We start from the raw sequence: 21,172 nt of genomic DNA on the forward strand, positions 1-21,172 counted from the left end.
TGCATGCACTTCTTTGTTCGTGGTGTAAAAGCCTTGCAAATTCGGCTCCAGCCCCTTTCTGTTGGTGTGGATAGGAGCTCCTGTGATGACCAAAATATGCTTGGCATGGACTGTTGGGGCAGAATGGTGACACATGAGATACAGCACAGATTAGCCAAACTCATGTGTGTTTTCTTTTATGTTCGAACCAGTTATACTGAACCATAAACATGAACAAACATTCATTTCTGCTGCAAACAAATGACATGTATCTCAAGACTAGCAAGCCAATAAGCATATATCAGGCATATTTATTTCTGAACCACGTGTTGTTTACCTTGTAGTAGCAGCCAATGTCCACACAATGGCCTTGTTGTAGCGGGCAGCAGCTTCTGTTTTGTGTGTGGAGTGTGTTGCTTTATACTGGTGCCATCCTCATTACTGCATGTCTGGAACAGAAATTTTGACTGAATCAGAAATTGAAAAAGCACAATTTTGCAATATGAAATGCAAAAAGGTGTGACGTATATATTGTAATGGTTTGGACTACAGAACACATGCAAATGTACCCCTTCTGTTCTAGGGTGCTTAAGCAGCATGTTAAATAAATATTGCTATTGTCCATAAATTTGTCTGCCTAACTATACAATGCATGTAAACAGCTTAAGTATTAAGATCACAAATGAGAACATTTGTGCGTTCATTTATACACTGGAAGAGATCACACTGCTGGTTCCACAAGCAAATGCATGAAAGTCATGAAGCTATTAGAACTGATGCATTATTTTTCTGCACGAACGTGATGCGCTGCTTCACTACTGCAAAAATAAATGCCCTACGGTAAACCTAACTGAACAGCAAGAACATTTGGAACCAACAAATATGAAATATGAGTGAATTATCATGCTTGCAGCTGTTTAATACATTAAATTCTGTACTTTCACTTCATTTTACCAAAGGATTATTCGGTTTTGTGGATGAAAGTTACCGGCGGACTCGAAAAAAAGTTCTATATGTATATTGTTAAGGCTACCCAGTCACCTAGGCCACGGCTACAATAAGATGAAAAATGAGATGCGCGTTCCGATATCGCTCTTTCTTTCCCGATTGTGTGTGTATAACGACAGCCTCGCAAGTAACGGTTTATTTAGGAAACAGCAACGGAGGATCCCGACTGCCATATGTTGTGCAGGATCTAGCTCGTTAACTTGTCTCCGCCTGTAAGTTAATGAGACGAATATTATATAACGATTCAAGCAGCAGTGTTGAACGACTCACCGTTATTGCCGTTGTCAGCCGCACCAGAATCCAGCTCCCGTTTCGATGCAGACATGTTCCAAATGGCTCACGATCGATACCCAACTTTCGGGCTTACATGTCCGCTTGCAAACACGTCACTTCACCCCAGGTTAAATAATGCGAGACATTGAAGCGCAATAAACTAGTTTTAGCAAAAAAGAAGCTAACCAGTCTGAGTGCACGAACGAATGAATCCGTGCCGCCATGCACTCGAAAATACTGGTAAAAATTTTTTATCCAGGCCAGAGGTCACGTGAAAGATCTATGGTGCTGAACGCTATTTGCATTTATAGTGACAAACAATAAACTTGCTTACAAAGAGTACAATATCTAATTAGCATTGATAATTTCACCCTCTTTTTTATGTAATAAAAATGCTTCGGTAATTGTAAGAGAAAGTTTGTAAGATAAAATTGCGCTTATTACGGTGCCTCTAGCGGAATATGTTCAAACTAACGTAAGCATCCTGAAGTGATTCTACTATGCCGATTTTGTTAGCAGCAGCGCGCGGTCGATTTTTTCGCCCTCTGTGGCCATTTGTTGAACTTGAGTGTGTGCGGGGCCTGGAATGCAGTGCAGCATGCATGCACAACTGTTTTTGTTGCTGCACACGCACATGTTGCAAATGTTGATGTCGGTTATGCTGTCCCGTTCAGTCGCCAAGGAAAAATGACGCTGAGACAAAATTTAATTCCAAGGAAGAATTATTTCATAGGTGTGAAATATAAAATTTAAACAATATTGCTAAATTACGAATTGTTTTAGCCTAAAAGTTGTTTGAGTCGTGTGTTTAATAAGAAACACGTAAAACAATGTTTTTTTTTTTTATTTTTTCCAAACTGTTTAACATTATCAATAGACCGACCACTTGTTTTTCACCTTCGTTCCACGTGCACATTTACTTGCCCTCCAAATGCCAAATAGTGTCTTCCAATCACGAATCTCACGTCCAAATCTCAAAAGAGAAAGAGAAATCTGAAATTTTGTACACAAAAGACCTTAAAATTTTCTCACTTAAATTTTGTCCAAATGGATTTGATAACTCCATTTGGACCATGTGGCAATGGAGATTTAGCCAAATGGTCCTGCTGGAGACTCCATCTGGCCCAATTGGAAGTGAGCGTTTCCATATGAACCAATTGGCCGTTCTAACTGGTCCAAATGGTCCTGTTGGTGATAACACTTGGCCCAATTGGAAATTGCCGTTTCCAGTTAGACCCATTGATATTTCCAAATGATTTCAATTGTTGTTGTGTGTGTGTGGGTTTTTTTTTTTTTCTTTTTTTTTTTTTACTGGGTTGTCGAACGCTTTCATCTTCTTTTTTTTTTTTTTTTTTTTTTTTTTTTTCATAGGTCATGAAGCTGCTTCAGCACTTTTCACCACAGTATGTCTTATTGTTCTAAATTAATGCAGGGTTTATAGCAATCCTTGCATGTGAAAACTATATTTTCAAAGCCTTAAAAGCTCCTCTTGAACTTCGCTTTCAGCTTAGCCTAGTTTGGCTACTGTTGATGCAAGCCAAAAGTCAAGCCAACCCTGTTAGCAGCTTTGTGGTATGGAGTGACTTTATTTTTGGTGTATTCACCAAACTTTTTTCTTGTTCATCGCCTTCTCGTAAGCCCTTCAATTTTCTGAAATTTGCTATGAACCCTGCGTATATGCTGTTTTGCGTACCATCAGGCCATCCAGTGTCATAGGGTGCTTGTGGTCAGCTGGCATTCCAACCCCAGTATTGTTTGCAGAACCTGGCTACCCAGTACTCGTACCCATACCAGCAGATGGGCTACTGGTACCCGCAGGCGGGCTACCCACAAGTCCAAGGACAGTTCATGCAGGGTGTCCAGTACCCCTATGGACAGTACTACGGACAGGGCTTCGGGTGAGTCTTACTGAATGTTGCTTCATTGTGGTGTGCCACAGAAGGTGAACAAAGGCGTCTTGGTTTACATCTGTGGCACCACCGTGAACTATTCTGCATGCAAATTCTGTGACGGTGAGGCTGCCACAACTAAGACAATATGTAATGTCTTGGACCTGCCGGTGTTAAAGCCAGCCAAAAGAAGATAATCCTCGCCAAGTATTTGTAGGCTGGCTACTGCTGCACAAAATCTGTAACGAAATTGGTACTGATCAATCATGAAGAGCCACAGCTGTAGTTTTAACAAATGTAGAGCTCATTCAATAATAGACAGTTATAGTATAGCGTGCGCTACACGCTATAGTACAGCGAACTCTAAGCAGCGCATGTTTATTACAGTTTCAGTTAGCCTGTGACATCTTCCGATCTCGAAGGCCATATGCTCTCGTCGCGGCTATCTCCCGACTTCACCGATAGGTGGTGCTGACATGTCGAATGTTTCTCAGGCTTCGACTCGTTCGAAACGAGAAGCGATCTCAAAAACTCCACTATGTTATGCATAATACTCTATCGTTGAAGCGGCCTGAGAGTAAGCGAAAGCCGTTTACACAGTCATTTGCTACGAACAAAGTGAATGTTACAAAAGCTACATCAAATTCATGATGAACCATATGAAAGGATTAAATTCAATTCGTAGCGGGTAGCCGGGACCGCCACAATGTTTTACGTAAACCATGCAAAGACTATACCATTAAGTCTGAGAAATAGCGTGCGTATGCTATACGCTATGGGTCGTTAAGCATTCTGCACATTTGCAGTGACGACCCGCTATTATGTAGCGTACGCTAAACTAAAACTGTCTAATGGCTGTGAATGAAGCTTACTGTTGCAAGCTCCGCATTTGCAGAAATGTGTGGCAGAGTCGCTGCTTGTCTAATGGCTGTGAATGAAGCTTACTGTTGCAAGCTCCGCATTTGCAGAAATGTGTGGCAGAGTCGCTGCTTCACTTATCGTAGAGCACTTTTAAAGCTTTAAAGAGCAAGTTTCTCTAGAAATGCAGTGACAGCCATGCAAGGGCAGCATCTACATGTTTGGTAGGTAAAATTCAGATGTGACCCACTTGTAGGCTGCTACCTCCTTTTCGTAGCACACCTAGTCAGCCATGTGGTTGTGAGAATGCTTTTTCTGCTTGCTAGTTCTGTGCCATATAGGGTTGTGAGACTCATCCCTCCATTTACAGGCTTGTTAGAAAACTCATTAACTTGTAGCACTGTCAGGTCCTTGCCCTTTTGCAGTACATTTACAGTGCATGCTGGTTTGTGCAGTGGGCTGCCTTACTCTGCCACTGTTACAATGTTCAACGCACAATTCTCATGCTTGCTTCCAAGCAGGCTGTTTCTTCTCTGGCCCATGTTGATTGCACAAAGTCTGGTCACAGATCTGTTCAAAGTGCACTGAACTGGGCGCATGCCATCCAGCTAACTAGCAATTGCAGGCTTTGCAAGCCACTGGCACAGTTAAGGCTTCATGCGATTCAACTAGTGCACAGTGAAGCACACGTTCCTCTTCATTCATCTTCATGACACAAAATGCAGTCGGGCCTCGGTAGAACAAAGTAGATACAGTAGAACCCCACTATTGCATTCCAGCCGCTGCGGTGACCCAACATAGCTATCATAGGATCCACTTCATTGGGAACCCAACCGTTACATCGCAACTGTGGGAGTGTTCCCACGTGATATGTTGTGAACTTGGGATTAGTTCCACTAAGAGGTTGGGGCATTGTGCGCAGCAATAGAGCAAAGGGCAGCAGGGGCGCTCCGTAAGGCTGTATCGTCGTCATGGTCATTGTTATTGTAGGTGGTTGCACTTATACATGCTTCCCATTCATACCTTTGCTGCCTTTGGTCCTTTGTGCTGCTGACGTGTTGCTCATGCTTGCTGTGTGCACTTTGCCCTACTGCTTTAACCCTTTGAGGGTCAATGACATAAATATACGGCGCCGCGAACAAGACCAACATGATCGACGCCATATATTTACGGCGCCGCCTGTACGTTTGAAATGCGCGCCAATTTCCTAACTTTTTCTTTTCTGGCATGTGCTGCCACTATGTGGGAATACAGGTAATTTTTTTCTTGCTCCTCCCTTTCACGGTCTTCGTGGCACGGTTTGTTTTAGAGCTAGTTTGCTCCGGCGCGTTTATATACTACGGCTCGTGCATTGGTGCGCGGGCGAGCGGGCGGCTGTTTAGGTTCTGTTCTGCAGGCGGTTTTGGCTTCTTGCGCTCAGAAACCTGATGGCTATCTCGTTACTAATCACTCAAAGGGCGACTGCCTGTTTCTCACTCGTTTAGTGCTCACAGGGGTGCGCATAGGAAGGATGCCGCCGTGCATGTGTTTCCTCTCCTTTTTTTTTGTTTTTACTCATGAGAACTAATTGTCTCTGGCTGGCGATAAGATTAAGATTAGCGAAAGTTTGTCACATGTTTTGCTTTTCTGACGGGCACACAACCACAGTTTTCTTGAGTGCACTCACCTACGCAGTTCAATTACTCTATAAACGTAAATATTAGTGTAAGAGCAGGAACATTTTACACTTGCGAAATATTCTCGTGTGCGCATTTTCTAAGCCTTATGTGTATAACAATGCATCAATTTTTTAATTCTTAGAAATGTATTTCCTTTGTTTTGTTGTTGTTGTTCATGACTAAACAGTAGATATATACCAACTCAAAATATTTTTCTCACTTTACGGTCACCCCAGAAAAATTACGGTAATTTTTTTCGACCTAGGTCCCTCAGAATAATTGGAATCTGCAATAAAAAAAATTTACCCTCAAAGGGTAAAGATTGTTTTGTCCTTCTTTCCTGCTGTGGATGCGCCATGCGAGATGCCTCGAGTGAATTCGTCATGAGCTGCCTGAAGCCTCCAACACGCCAGTTGCCTCCCTAACCGTTTCTACATCTCACTATGGCTGACTGTGTGTGCTGCTAGCAGCTTCTTCACTCCACTACCCATCCTCTCCTTCAGTGTGTGGGCTACACGTACAGTGCACGTCACCCTTGTGTAGAGTGCGAACGCCGGTCGCCCGGGCACTCTGGAGCCAGCCAGCGGCATCCATCTAGAGCTAGGCGGCCACCGTTCCCGCGCTCAACACAAGGGGGACGTGCACTGTACATGCGAAAACTTTAATTTACCATGGATGCTTCAGTTAGTCTTCATTTGTGGCATCAAGAAAGCAAACATCACTTTCACTGCAAGATAAATTGAACATTCTATGCATGGTGATTGAAAATTTAATGCAGGAGAGGGATTTGCACAGCGAAGGGATTAAGGCTTGCACCTTCAGCACTGAATTCTATTGTTGCAAAAAGGAGCAAAATCGAAGAAAAAAAGCTCAAACCTTCGACATCAGATGTAAGCAGTCCTGGGTTTCGGAACATGGGCAGCTTGAGGAGGCCATCTTCAAATGGCTTATGCAAGCCAGAGCCTCAGACTGCCAAGAAGCTCAGCATTGATGTTTCTTGTATGTCGAACAGGTGGACCGACCACTTTAGAAAGGCAAGGGAGATGCTACCAAATGGTGAATGAGGAGGCTGCAAGCATCAAGATGGCAACCGTCCACACATAGAAAGAGACCATGGTGTTTGTAACCAAGGATTATGAACTCAAGTACATTTGCAATGACAATGGAGCAGGCCTTTTTTTTTCCAAGATGCAGCCATCCAAGGCTGAGCCTTTAAGATGAGGCTTGCCACAATCAAAAATACAGCAAGCAGCATTACTATAGTGCAGTGCTGCATATAGAATCGTTTGAAAATGATGAAACCCTGTGTTACAGAAAATTTCCTGAACTCACACTGACTGAAGAATAGTTGCCACGTGCCCTGCCATCTTTTTCCTGCCCCAGTGTCAATTCGTGTTTTTCACCCCTTATCTCAAAAAGATTTATCTACGGACTCTGGATATCTCAAAATGTCAACTTTGAAAATATTAGGAAAAGGTAACAGGCTAGCATTGCTTGCTTTGCCTTTTCACCTGGCAGCAACAAACAAATGCGCTGGCGCCAAGCTCTGTAATTGAGCCAGACGCCATACTTGGCCATGCCCCCACTTGTCTTTCTCTCGCCACTCGCACGCACTTGCTCAGTTTCTTGCTGCCACTTCATTTTGGTCACTCGCAGCAGTGGGGAGCCAGTCTCTTTCTTTTCATTAGCGGGTGTCAGTGTGGTCATGGCATATTGTGGCCTTGAGCAAGACTATCTGCGCTCCCGAAAAGGCACTATCAGTTGACGCACTGGGCTCTTAAGAAGCGAGCATGCAAGCCCACAGCGCTTCAGTGAGAGTGCGGCTTGATAAAGACGCTCACTTCATGCTCGCACATTAATGAGGTGTATATCACTCCTTGGCATCTGCTAAAAGGTGCAATGATTGTGTTCTTACACAATTCACTTTGTTTAAGGTAAATTGTCTGGAGTTTATTATGGTACCGAAGGTAGCAACGTCAGCTTTGTAATCAGTTGTGCTCTGGCTTCAAATATTGAATTAGGATCCATCATCTTGGTGCAAAGCCATCTTCTGTCTTGGCGCAGTGCCAGTAATGCTGTTGCCCATAGACACCTCCGTATTTGGTGACAGTGCACGCAAAAGTGACTGAAAAAATTGCTGGTGGCATTGTGGAAAGGCTCTATGTGGTTTATGCGTGACCAGTAGGCTTGTGTTTTCGTGATTTCGCTCGAATATTTTTTCCGGTTTTCACAGCTTGGAGTTAAGGGGGGAGGAGGGGATCAGAATTAACTTTTTTGTTTCTTGACAGAAAGGGCTGAAATTTTGCACACACACTGCACATTGCAATAAAGAGACAAATCTAAAATTTCATTAGGATATCTTAATTAGTTTTTGTTTTATAAGAATTTATAAGTTCCTTGCTTGTGGAAAGCCTGGCACAGTAACGAAACGTGATAGGGAGCTGGTAATACTTTGCATGTTTGCTCAGATGTCAAATCTACATCAAGACAGTGTTCGATTTTTTTTTTTTTAGTGCGCTAATAATTTTTTGCTCAACATAACATTGCACATGACTGTGCTTCACTGCATGGAGCCATGTAGTAATTGTGAAATAATTAAATAATGGAAAGATAAAGAAACATTTCAAGACTGTCTTTAAGTACAGCACAGCTTGTGGATCACAGCAAAACAAACTGGGCCAAAATCGGTCCAGCCATTGTTGTGCTACGCTTTCCACGAGCGAGGTGATTGACAAAAAAAATGCAATTGAGAAAACTGGCTGCAAAGTTTTAAAAGCACTGCAAATTTATTAAAAAGCACCAGGGCTGTAATATTTTGAATCATTGCTGTCAGGCATCTTCTTTCACCTTTTCCTCATAGTTTGGTGGGCTTTGGATGCCTTCTTCAGGCGTTCTTTATCCTTTTCTTGCGCCGTCTGGAGTAGTGCATGACCACCACTTTCACTGCCAGACCGAGCCGGGTATCGCAGTGTACACCCACAGAACGCTGTTGGCATCTTGGGCACAGAGTTTTAGCGATCAAAGAGTTCATCGCGGAATCAGGCATAATAATGAACTCACAGTCGCAAGGGGCCGAAATTTGTTCTTGGCATTGCTGCTTCCGCTCAGTCGCGGACACTGCGCGAAGGGAGTCGCGAACGCTGCATGCCTGCGCTTCTGCAGTCACCGCTGACACAAAACGCGGCTCGAGGCGCGTCTGAATCGTGCGACAATTCGTCTTGTGAGCCTTGAGTCACCATACAGTATGTAGCTCGTCGACGCTTGGGGCTCACTCGCAGGCTGCGTGTCCCTGTCGCACGATGCATCGGAAACGCACACCGTCTCTGCCGGCGATGGGAACCTTCGACCCGCGTCGCCTCCAACAACGCGATCTCGGTTGCCGACTCGCGCGGCCGTACGCACAGGTGCGAGAGCCTCCGTTGGCACGACTTCCGGTGGCTTGGTTATCAGTGTCGATGTCACAGGGCGATTGTCGGCTTCGCTGCTGGAATCGCACGGTGCAAGATAACGCGGCACGTTATCCGCGTGTTCAGTCGGGTTCTCCGCTTCTCCCGCTGGCCGCCGTCTTTTTCTCGCCGTAGGAGGCTTGCGCTTCCGTTTTCCGAAGGCATGCTTCATTTAAAAGTTCTTTTCGAACAAGCGACGATCCATCGCTGACCTGGGAGCTTTCATAAATCCGAATTCTGCGAGTGTCAAACGAAGAAAGACGCCGGCGTGGTTTTCAAAGCAGACAACTGCGGTCAGCTGTAGTTGCCAGCTTGCCCGCTGCTGCAGCAGCAACCAATGGCGAGACGCCTTTCAGTACGGCAACCAATCGGAGGCCCGCTTTCATCGCAGGGCCCGTGTGACCGCCTCTAGCAGACCTGCGCGTCTTTTGTGTTTGTGTGTTTGTTACAAGATGGCGACGACCGAAGAATTCAGAAACGGAATGGCGAAACTTCGAGCTTTCGAACGATACCAAGATGGCGGCGTTCGGTGGCGGGAAAGACGAGTTAGGGCTCCGCGAACTGCGGTGATTTTACGCGATTTAAAGCTGTTTTCTCGCCCTACGCACTGATAAATTAATTTTTTTCGGGCACTTCTGGTGCGTTTTCAGTCAAACCATTTTGATACCATGTAGATTAGGCATTGCAGATACCGAAACGCGTCGTTGCCAAAAATCTATCTTTTTTGCGATTTTCGCGATCTGATCCCCGCGTCCCCCCTTAACAGGGTTTTGGTGTTATACAGTCAGACCTCGTTAACCCTTTGACGGTCAATGACGTAAATATACGGCACTGCGAACAAGTCCGAAAATGGTCGATGCCATATATTTACGGCGCTGTCTGTACGTTTAAAAAGTGCACCAATTTCTTCACTTTTTCTTTTCTGTCATGTGCTGCCACTGTGTGGGGATACAGGGAATTGTTTTCGCACGCCTCCCTCTCTCGGTTTTCGTTGCATGGTTTGTTTAGCGCTAGTTTGCTCCCGCGCGTCTATATACTACCGCTCGCACATTGGCGTGCGCGCGAGCGGTCGGCCGTTTGGATTTTGTTTCGCGGGCGGTTTCGGTTTTTTGTGCTTGCGAAACTGATGGCTATCTCATTCCTAATCACTCAAAGGGCGACCGCTTGTTTCTCACTCGTTTAGTGCTGACAGGGGTGCACATAGGAAGGATGCCACCGTGCATGCGTTCCCGTTTCTTTTCTTTTTCTTTTTTTAAGACTCGCGAAAACTAACTGCCCTCGCTAGTTGGCGATAAGATGAAGGTTAGCAGAAGTTTGTCACACGTGTTGCTTCTTTTGATGGGCACACAACCAAACAGTTTACTTGAGTGCGCGCACCCTAGCAGTTCGATTACGCTATGGACGTACGTATTAGTGTAAGAGCAGGAACATTTGAGGCTTGCAAAATATCCATGTGTGTGGATTTTCAAAGCCTTGAACTATGTGCATAAAAATGCATAAAATTTTTAATTCTGATAAGTTTATATCCCTTTTTTTTTGTTGTTGTTGTTATTCATGAATGAAGAGTGCATATATACCAACGCAAAATATTTTTTTCTCACTTTACGGTCACCCTGTAAAATTACAGCAATGTTTTTTCGAAATAAGTCCCTAAGAAGAATCGGAATCTGCAATAAAAAAAATCGACCCTCAAAGGGTTAATACGTACCCACTTGATGTGTAATTATGTTTTAAAATTAGGCACGAATATTCCCCCACCCAGCCCCCATTGAACCCCATGTATTGGCTTACCGCGCTGTAGTTGCTCAGTGCCCACCAAACGGTTAGTGCGTACCATTTTCCTTCTTGTTTTACGTGCACAGGCACAAAATCTGCGAAATCTCATGTGCATTGATGTTCGATTCTTGAGTTGCGGCACCTGGACAGCCACCAGCACGTGACGTCTTTTCTGCTCATTCGGCTGTTGCCGATTGCAGTGCACAAAAGCGTAGCCTTCGACATTGGCTTCCTGTAACGCGAAGAAGCTGCCAGTAGGGGTGCGAATTCACTGTTGCTGTCAAGCCCAATCCAATTCAAGCAATAACCGCGCAAAAGCACATTTTTTTAAATGCGTAGGCATTTCTTTGCCTGCCCAACTTGAAAAATGTCCCTCCATCCGTCCGTCCCGTAAGACGACCGCTTTTAAGATAAAGCCTGCAGTAGAGAGCTACTGTACCTTCACGCTGCCTGTCACTTCAACGCTAACGAGGCGGCGAGAACACAGCACTCGCGAAGCTCTCAGCACAAGCTGCACCCTGCTCCTTTTGCAGATCACTTTCAAGATGTAGGCCCGCGCGTCTCTCTTTAGCACGCAGCTAGGTAAACGCAGCGGGCAGAGCTATTAGCAGTCAGCACTATCTGTCCGCATCACAGATATTTTTCCAAGATACGGCCCACGTGGCTGTGCCCTATACGCAGGCACTGCCGGTGTACGTTTGATCTTGCTTCATAATGGTTCAAAGCGGATGTATAAGGCACTAATGAGCGATAACGGCTTATAATGATCAGAACATCATCAGCGCACCGGACTCCGCCACCTGCAGTACTTTGCTTGCATTATCAATGCACCTTGCGCCGCCGTGCGCACCATTTCGTGTCGCCGCAGCTTTGTTGTTTGTTTGTATTGGCCGGATCAAGTTTCATAAGATTGATAATGACACTGGCCTGTGGGGAGATCAGCAACTGGCACAAGGCTTACGCATACTTCAGCGACTTCCTGAGAAGTTCCTGTGGGAAGTTTTTTCTTCATTCCGCCAGTGTGTTTGTGGTCGTGGGGTTCAAAGGTATTTGCTGTGGCGTGTAGTGTTTATGTTATCGAGACATTGGCGTCGTTACATCCGCGGGATTCTCGGATAGCGACATAGTTGCGGCTGTCGCACCTCGCCCATCTTCAAACGAAAGGGATGACGACAACAACGATGTGAAAGTGGATAACAGCCCTTCATTATCTGACGCGCTGTGTGCTTTGGGTGTCATGCGAGCTTTCGCAGAGAAGCGGGGCCTCGTGGACAAACTCGCTCACGGCCTTACGGAGTTCAAAGGTGTCGCGGCAAGGCCGCCACGACGGCAAGTGAAGATCGCTGATTTTTTGCTGTCTACCCAAAAATAAAGCCTGTCTGAGTGTGTGTTTGAGAGCATCGCGACGTAGTTCTTTTCCGGCCAGTAAGTAGCTTCTAAATTGGCATTGCTGGTTAATTTGTACATCGTTTAGTGCATACCTAAATGTCGTTCCCGGCCGACTACGTAATAACGAGGTTTTACTGTATTGAGACATGATGTGCTTGCTTTTGAGTTTTTGGCATGAGTCCACTTGAAGATGAACTGGCAGGGCAGAAAAGTACAGTGGAAACCCGTGAGAATGACAGTTTCTGTATTCCCTGCAAACGCCCACAGGATTCAACAAATTTTGTACCTCTTGGCAACAAAATGTTGCTGAACTGCAATCCCGCATCGAAGAAATTTGCCGCAATGTAACCCCGGGTATTACCTACTCACGCAAGGCTAGCAGGCTCCAAAATGTGCTCAAATGCATTTGCTTTGCACTAAAATTGTATAAAGTAATACCACATTATGCTTGCACCGACACCGCCTTTTTTTTTTTTTTCTTCCCCCCCACAGAAACATCGAAGTGCCAGAAGCAATTTCATGCGCCACAAACACGTCATGACCATGATCTTGTTTGTTGATCACTCGTTTGAAGTAGCCCACATATTGCTACCGACATGCGACGACGGTTCTTGCGCACCTAGGGCAGTGCATAATGGCGGCTTGGTGAGAGAAGTGCAGCAAAAACAAATTCATGTGCCACAGCGTGGACTGCCACGCATCGGGCCGTGATTTAGCAATTGTCCAGGAATACGCATCCCTTGCTTCAAGAGCGTGCAGATTCGCTGCCAGACTTTGATTTGCACGAGGGGGGGCCGCACTCTCCATCGATCACCTTAGGGGATATGATCACTTCCGCGCTCGGCACTGGACCCATCGGTGTCTGCAGGCGACAGCATGCACTGGAGAAATGCTGCTGCATGTATGGGGCGCTGTCGCTTCGCGTCCGGTGCCTAGTTATGCAAAATCTCGCCAGAGAGATTGTACCATAATCGAGAACGATTGACCGAGCATACTGCTCCCTGGCAGTGCCGCCACTGCTGATCGTCGCATGGGGCGCACTTTGTGCTGTCGGCAATGTGGTTCTATATCCTCAAGCAACGCTTGCTAAAGTAGGTTATGGAATTTTGACTGTAAAGTTCTGCAACATATTCTCTATGCTATCATTTCGTAGCAACAAAATTCAAACGAAAGCGAATTTTTTCGCGTTCTCCGCCGATTTCGTCATAGCAAGCTTCAACTGTACTTTTTCTGGACAACTACTCCACGCATGGGAGAGACATCACATCACTGTAAAATATCAAAGTAGAGTATCTCCCGGCCAACACAAGCCATCTTCAGCCCTAGGGCGCCGTCATCAAAAATGGGAAACGCTTTATAAAAAGTGCATTGTGAAGTGGTCTCATTTCTAATGTGTGGCCAGATGAGCAGCCAAGTGGCATCTCAATCTTTTAATTCTATGCATTATTTAGCCATGGCATGACCGCTGTCACTGCAGCCACAGTTGAAGTAGCAGCTGCTGAAGCCAACCTTTACCTACTGTTTTTACCTGAATCTAAAGCTGCCTTGAGGCAGCTTTTTATGCCACAGGAGGGATGGGTTTGGCACGGACCAAGGAGGCCAATGAGAGCGGCCCCTTCAGTGGCATGCGAGCGGGAAACTGGTGTCATGCAGACCCACCCGACCACTTGATTCCACTCGTGTCTGATGTCAGCCAGATGACCCGCTTCACACTATTGTCTGTTACGCCAGCTCTCATTCGTGCCTGTTTTAGTTAGCTTGATTTGGTAGTCATGGTTTGTGATTGTTTTTTACAATTATTAGTGTAAACTGAGCTATCCAGATGGAAAGGTTTTTGGAGACGGTGCACCACATCCGATTCTGTACAAGACGGACCCTGAATACAAATACATGAAGGCAACACCCAGTATGTCGTTCTCCTTGTGTTTTGAATGTGGCAACTCCGCAGCATAAGGAAGCACACCAACACAATTATGATTATTAGCAACGATGCCATCATCATCTGGCATGACTAGTGTTAAAAATGAAGAACATAAACAGCACCGAAAAAGCATGCAACATCTCACGTCTACACACGGTAAAAGAGACGAGATTTTTCGTGCTGTCATGTGATTGCTGTAGCCACAGCAGCGTTTTACCACTGGCAGTGCGCTGCATGCGTATACATGTTTCCTCCAATGTGGTGTTGGTAAGAGGTTACAGCCAGAGCCACAAGATTCAGGGTCATCGACATTGCAAGATGGCGACAGAGCACGTTATCGGGAAGGTTGCTACGGGTTTTTTTTTTTTTTTTTTCTTTCCCCCTCGGGTATTATCTCAAGTGGTCTTCGCAGTCACACTTTCGGAGATAGTCAGACCCACTTTAATGATGCCAGTTTTAATAATATATTGGCTGTAATAATGAGAAGTTCCTTCACCGTCAACCTTTGTTTTCTATGGTGAAATAACCTGCTTACTACAATGCTTCCATGCCGCGTTATCAGGTATAACGATGAAGTCTGGCTGCTGGGGGTCTATGCCAAAAGGTAATGGAATGTGAAATCCTTGAAAAAAGAAAAAAGAAATTCGAGCCGCTGTGCAGCCTCCTTGCTGCAGCAACGATGCGCTCATACAATAGAACCTGCTTTCCAGCCGTCTCTGCATTGGCAGCCTTGCATGCCCCTCTCCTGTCGCCCCATCACTCCTCTGAACACAAAAGCCCATACCTCTGTGCTGTGCCACCCTCCAAAACATGGACTGCGGCAACTGCACTGCTCCAAGATTGCCCACTGATCCCTCATGCTGCGCAGTTCTGCCGATGGATTAAGTCGCTCGTGCTCATTTTTGTTGGTTGCCTCAAAGTTGTTCCTGGCCACATGGTTTCTCCACCTCATTTGACTCTCCACTGAAACGAAAAATGGCTGGTCTGCCCGCTGATCATCGGCAATGCACGACGTTGCTGGTGGAAAAGAAAGCGCTATGCTATATGTTTGGAAACCAAGTACAGTATCGCAAAGGACTACAAGGACAGTAAAAAAAGTGCACACTTTGTGAAGTAGCACGGACTATCACAACAAACAGTGTCGACAATCATCTGCTTGGCAGAGAAGTTTGACTAAAGAAGCTGCTCGGTAGACAACGGGCACAAACACATTCGACAAGGTGCCTATAAAGAGGTGGAAGAGGCTCTCTACGAGTGGTTTCTCTGTGCCCGTGCCTTGAACTTGCCCATCGCTGGGCCAATTCTGGCCGCAAAGGCGAAGCAGTTTGCCCTACTTGGACTTCCAGCCAAGTCGCGGCTAGGTACAGCACTTCAAAGAGAGGCATGCCATTGTTTTCAAAGCCGTCACCAGCGAGGGAGCTTCGCTTGACATGGAGGTGAAGTAGAAGTCGGTGGAGGAAACGCTGCCCCCCACCCTTGACAACTACGTTGACACCAACATAATCGCAACGAAACAGGACTGCTCTTCTAGATGTTGCCGTCCAAGATGCATGCGCTCAAAGGAGACACGTGTAAAGATGGCAGAAGCAGCAAGCTGTGCCTTGCTGTGTTTTTGTGCGCCAAGGTGCACAGGAGTGACCAGTGCTCCACATTTGTTATTAGGAAATTAAAAAAATCCCCACTGCTTTCGCAGGGGTGACAGGATACCATTATGCTACTGTCACAACCGCGAGGCATGGATGACGCAATAACTTTTTCGTATGTCACTCTTGGAGTTCAACCAACATATCGAGTGATCTAAGAGGAAGGTACCAGATAATTGTAGTGTTCACCACTCCATGCCCAAGCTCGCAAGCTTGGAAGTTTTTTTCCTGCCACTGAACATGACGGCAGGCTTGTATCCCATGGCCATCGGTGTGATCACCAAATTTTAAGGTCATGTATCATCGCTGCGTCCTGAACAATTTAATCTTGACATAGTAGTTCTGTGGAAACCCACAGAACTATTATGTCAACTATTAACTTCATTAATTTAGTCTTGGACATGGCCACGTGGGCAAGCAAGGAGCAACCAGACTTGAAGATCAATCTATTGATGGCCATGCAGTTTATCTTTGGTGCGTGGTCCGAAGTAAGCACTTCTACAGTACGGAACTGCTTTAAGAAAGCGTGCTTGTAAGAAGCCTGTGAATGTCCCACCAACGAAGTGATACCTGAACTTTGATCTGCAGTCGATGAGGATGCTTCAGGACTTGGAAGAGTTTCTATATGCAGACGACGCATTAGAAACATCAAGACTTCTAACCAATGAGATGATCGTCGCGAATGTGCTTGTATCTGATAGCATCGACGACATTCATGGCGACCACGGCAGCGATGACGCAGTAGGGTAGGCTGCCTCAATGTTGTTCTCGCAGGAGGCCCTGCAGATAACTCGGGCCCTCTGGGGAGGGGCCTTCCGCTGCAGTATGTAGAGCACCTGGATGCCTTGGAGAAGGATTTCAGCAAGCTTCGCATAAAGCAAGCAAGGCTGACTGACATGGGGTTTTCTTATGAAAGCCAGGGAGAAGTGTGTGGCAAGATGCTTGTGGCGGTCTTGCCCCAGCGTTTCTTCTAGATTTCTCAAGCTGACTGGCTGCCACAGCAACCTTCTCGCATTTTTTAAAAGGCCCGTTTTGGGGCTACCAAAGCAACGCCTCGGCGGAGCTCGAATGTTGCTTGCTGCCTGAGGCCCTTCTTTGCAGTTGTTATAGCAGTGCCATTCTTAAATGCTGACAGCCATGGCTTGTTACACGCAATCGGAGCGTGCAGGAAGCACAGTTAAACAAGTGAACACAATCAGCAGCCAGATGGAGGAATGTGGTGGGGAAGGGCACTCGCCTCCTCGCAATTAGTTTTCTCACAACAGCTCTGCCATCCCCTCTATTTTGATTTTTTTTTCATGCAGCCCACTTATAACAATTAAATTTTCATGGCACTTTTGCACGCAACTAGGCATTGGATGCATCGGCATATAGGGCTGGCAGCATTTATGCTGCTCTGCCAAGCTCACTATCTGCGCACGATGTCTATAAGCCTCACTATGTCTTACGAACAAGCCCAAATCACTGCTTCACAACAGTGCCAGAAACGCTGTTGGCTGCAATTTTGACAAGTTTGATGCAGAGTCACGTAAAATTGTGTGAAAGTGATAGCAGTATCGTATTCAATCGAATATAGGGTGAGTGTTTTTTTCCCAGAATCCTTGGCCTCAAAGTTGCCCCCCACCTTACATGTGAGGCTGATAGACTCTATACTGTTTCAGTGTAGCAGCAGCAGCACAGCATTTCTGGCAGCCCAGATTTTAGACGGCAGCGCAACTTGTAGCAACTGATGAACCTTGGCAGGTGAGGCATTACCGTATTTTTGCGTGCATGACCAGCACTGAATTTTCAAAAAAATTTAGCAGTGATAGCGAAGTACGGGCTATATGTTAATTTTGCCTTGAGGTACGACTTCGTAAAAGCGTGAATTTCATCTTATAGTCTGGCTTTATGACGGCGCGAGCGCGCTGCCGTAAGTTTTTTCTCTTTCATGAAATTGTACCTCAAGGCAAAATTCACATATAACCTGCACCAATTCTGTATTTCAGGCAATCCCCGCTTAGTCCATCCGTTACTCTGTATCACCTTAATTATTGCGCATACTTTTCTCTTTCTTGAGTCCTCGAATTGCATCCTCGCCTGACATGGTATCTCTAAAAGTGATCACTTGAGAATACTGCCCCTGTGTGCTTGGTATTTGTGGCCAATAAAGTGCAATTGGTGATGGCGATGCACCACTTTTATTATGAAAGCTTTAAAAAAAAACTTCTGTGTTGGTAAATTCTGCACGTCTGCTTTTTTTTCTGATCGCGAGCATGGGGGGGCATGTCATATATTTTATAAATCGGTGCCATGTTACATTCAGGTACTCTTTTCTTATCTTAAAGCCGTGAAAGTTGGGTCGCGTTAGAATCTAGTAAGTGCAGTATATAATGAGAGCCACACAGGACAAGTTATCAGGAAACTTCTGTGCACGTCGGGTGGGAAAACAATGTGGCAAATAACGCTCCACAATTTCTTTAATCTATGAGATTGCAATAAAATTGTGTGCAGTTCACTACTACTGCCATTTAAAAATATTTTTTGGGTTTTGCGGCTCTTGCGTTTCCCAACTCTTACACCCTTTTTTCCTTCTTGTGAAAAACATGTCAGCGGGGTTCTACTGTATCGAATTTAGTTCATTATTTCAGTAGAATATTTTCCTTCTATAACAAAAATAATACCGCAGGATTAGACATGTCTTCCCGATATGATTCACTATAACTGTGAATCAGATTTGTTGCACGTGGCTTAAAATATGTATTCTGATGGCGAAAACAGTCACATGCTCGATTTTTTAGACCTTCACGCATGTTTGGATTTTCCTGTGGCACCACCACTTGCCCCCAAGGATCAATGTCTAAGGAGAAGCCACGCAGTGTGCCACTCATTTTTATCCGCACACGTGCTGCAAATATGGCGGCTGTGAACAAAGTTGCTGCAACTTTGGCCACTGACTGCAGCGCGAGCAGCACATGGCCTAGGCAGTATGACTGTGATAAAATTTGCCTAGTGTAGTGGTATCGTCATGGGAAGCTAATCGTCAGTGTGTTTGTGCCAGTGTGCTTCATCAAAGATCAAGTGCGAGATGACACATGTGGGCTGGACTGATGGCCATGGTAATTAATTTTGGACCGCATGCGGCCACTTTCCATGTCCGAAAAATTGAGTCAGCAGCTGTACTTGGCAAGCGCAACTTGAAATGCATGTTGGAAAGAACAACTTTCTTTTCTCCATGGCAAATGGATGTGTGCGTATGTTTTGGCCCACAACCTGGTATTGGTTGGACAGTAGTTGACAAGCCATCCTATGTCACCGCACCGATCTCACGATTGAGTATAGTGCAAGGCAAAGATGTTATGCTTCCCTTGACACATATTGCCACAGCAAGCCACCAAGGGGCTGTCAAAATCTGTAGAAGACGCTGTGCTGGCCTGTTGAAGGCATCATGCTTGCATTTCTTTTACATAATATTTAACACCAATAAAAGCATAAAGATTATTGGACTAAACAGGTATTTTTGTTTTGGATGCTACTTGATTATACCGAAGTTTGTCTGTATAGCATACGAGTAACAAGGCACTTTGTTCATGCTGTTGACGCCAAGCATAGCACGCTGCATGATGTGGGAATTGGTTCCACGTATGTGCACATGCACTGAACAAGAGTTCTTACTGACAATTTTAATGCAGTCATCTGCCTGGGGGATGAGTTCACATTTGACACTGAGAAAATGGCTGAAGTGAATGCAGGGGAAGCGTAAGAAAAGCCACTGTCTGTCGCGAAGCTGCATTCCCAATCATTGTCTGTTTTTCCCTATTGGCTCATCAACCTCTTAGGTGCACGCATGTAGTGGCCACTTAAGTTGTGCTGTGTGGGCAGGTGGGGGAAAGAGACTGCCATCACTGAAATGTCAGCCTTCGTGCAGCAGAATTCACTGTCGCTTAAACCGTCATGGTAGACTATTTGGTAAAGAAAAGATTTACTGTGTGGTGCTGCTTGTGAGCCAGTAAAGTTTCCTTGGGCCCTACTTGGACGGGAGCATGGACACGCAAGTGGCAGGGTACCTTGCCAGATGCTAGCTGCCAGTGAGCAAATGGGTTTACATGCTTTTTCTTGCATGGTACTTGCCACATAGATAGACCATTGGGCAGCCACAAATCAGCAAAGGGAGCAAGACCAGGTCTGCCCGCACAGCCCAGCTGCAGGTCTTAAGTTTGGCTGCAGCTTGTTTTTTGCACAATATAATGCAAATAAAATCCTAAGTGTATGTCTTTCCTTACTATTAATTATTGCCATTACTTTGTCCGAACAAGTGAGAGCTGCAGCTTCTGCTCTGGATCAGTGCCCACGCTCTGTGTATTGTGAGGCAGTGTATTGGCACCGCAATTATTGGTCAGTATGGCTGCTAATAGCCGCCATTGCACCAAAAGGGTGATTATCTATTTGTATTTATAATAGCACATTTCACAATTTTCAGCAACTGTTCTTAATTAAGCCATATATAAGTGCTGTGGCCTTGACATACAACAAGCTGGGCATTGGACAGCTGCCAGCATTACGCTGGAAACATGCCGCCAGCCAGCGTTAAGCCTACGAGAAGTTAAATGTTTGAGATTAGTAGTCCAGAAATCCCTTAGCAACAGTGCACTCCTGAGGGGACATCAAAATTGAACTAAAACATACTCGCCAAACATTGATTGTGATCATTTCCAGGGCCCCATACAGGCTCATTCGTGACGCCAATGAAAAGCTATGGCAGTGGCTTGTGTACAGAGTAGACTGTGCAGTGAGCATGTGTAGATTCCAGGCTGATTGCATCGTGTGCAGCTTATTGTGTGGTTTGTATGTGCAATGACTTGGCAACAGGCATGTCAATGGGCATTTTTCAGTGGCGATTACAGATGCCGAGTCCCAGTTGATGCAATGTCCGCTCTTCTTGTGGTGCTTGGACAGGGCATTGTGTCCTTTCGCAATGTCATTTTAAGGTTGTCTTGCACGTAGTTAAAAATTCCTATATTTGCCGAAGTAGGCAGCATGCAGTCATTGCATGGAACCCTGTAGACGACCTCTGGGAACCTTGAGACAGGTTGTGTGCACAGGTTGCCTTTAAGATGGGCACTACCCAGATACTTGTGAAGATTCTAGCAAGCCCTTCACTTACATCACAAGGGTAGAGGATCACTGCACCTTTTTTTTTTTTTTTTTCCTGCAGTGTGCTTGCCAGCGATTGTATGTTTGGCAAGTGTGTTTTTAGTTCAGTTATGTTCCTTCCTCCTCTCCAGGCAGGTTTCCATTGACACTGGACTACAATGTGCACAATACAAACAAAAAATGCCATTCTTTGAGGTCG

The 21,172-nt window shown here is 45.5% G+C and overlaps 1 protein-coding gene across 5 annotated transcripts in view; it reads left to right on the plus strand.

Annotated features, from left to right (window-relative positions):
* The window catches only part of Rox8 (TIA1 cytotoxic granule associated RNA binding protein Rox8), a 230,505-nt gene that overhangs the window by 187,220 nt on the left and 22,113 nt on the right, over positions 1-21,172 (plus strand). For all 5 annotated transcript variants that reach the window (XM_050193331.3, XM_050193330.1, XM_050193332.1 and 2 more), the window contains one exon: positions 3,022-3,158. In XM_050193331.3, the coding sequence (XP_050049288.1) occupies positions 3,022-3,158 (137 nt within the window). The remainder of the gene's footprint in view (positions 1-3,021; positions 3,159-21,172) is intronic.

The sequence above is a fragment of the Dermacentor andersoni genome, chromosome 1, assembly GCF_023375885.2.
Source record: "Dermacentor andersoni chromosome 1, qqDerAnde1_hic_scaffold, whole genome shotgun sequence".
NCBI classification, from domain to species: Eukaryota; Metazoa; Arthropoda; class Arachnida; order Ixodida; family Ixodidae; genus Dermacentor; species Dermacentor andersoni.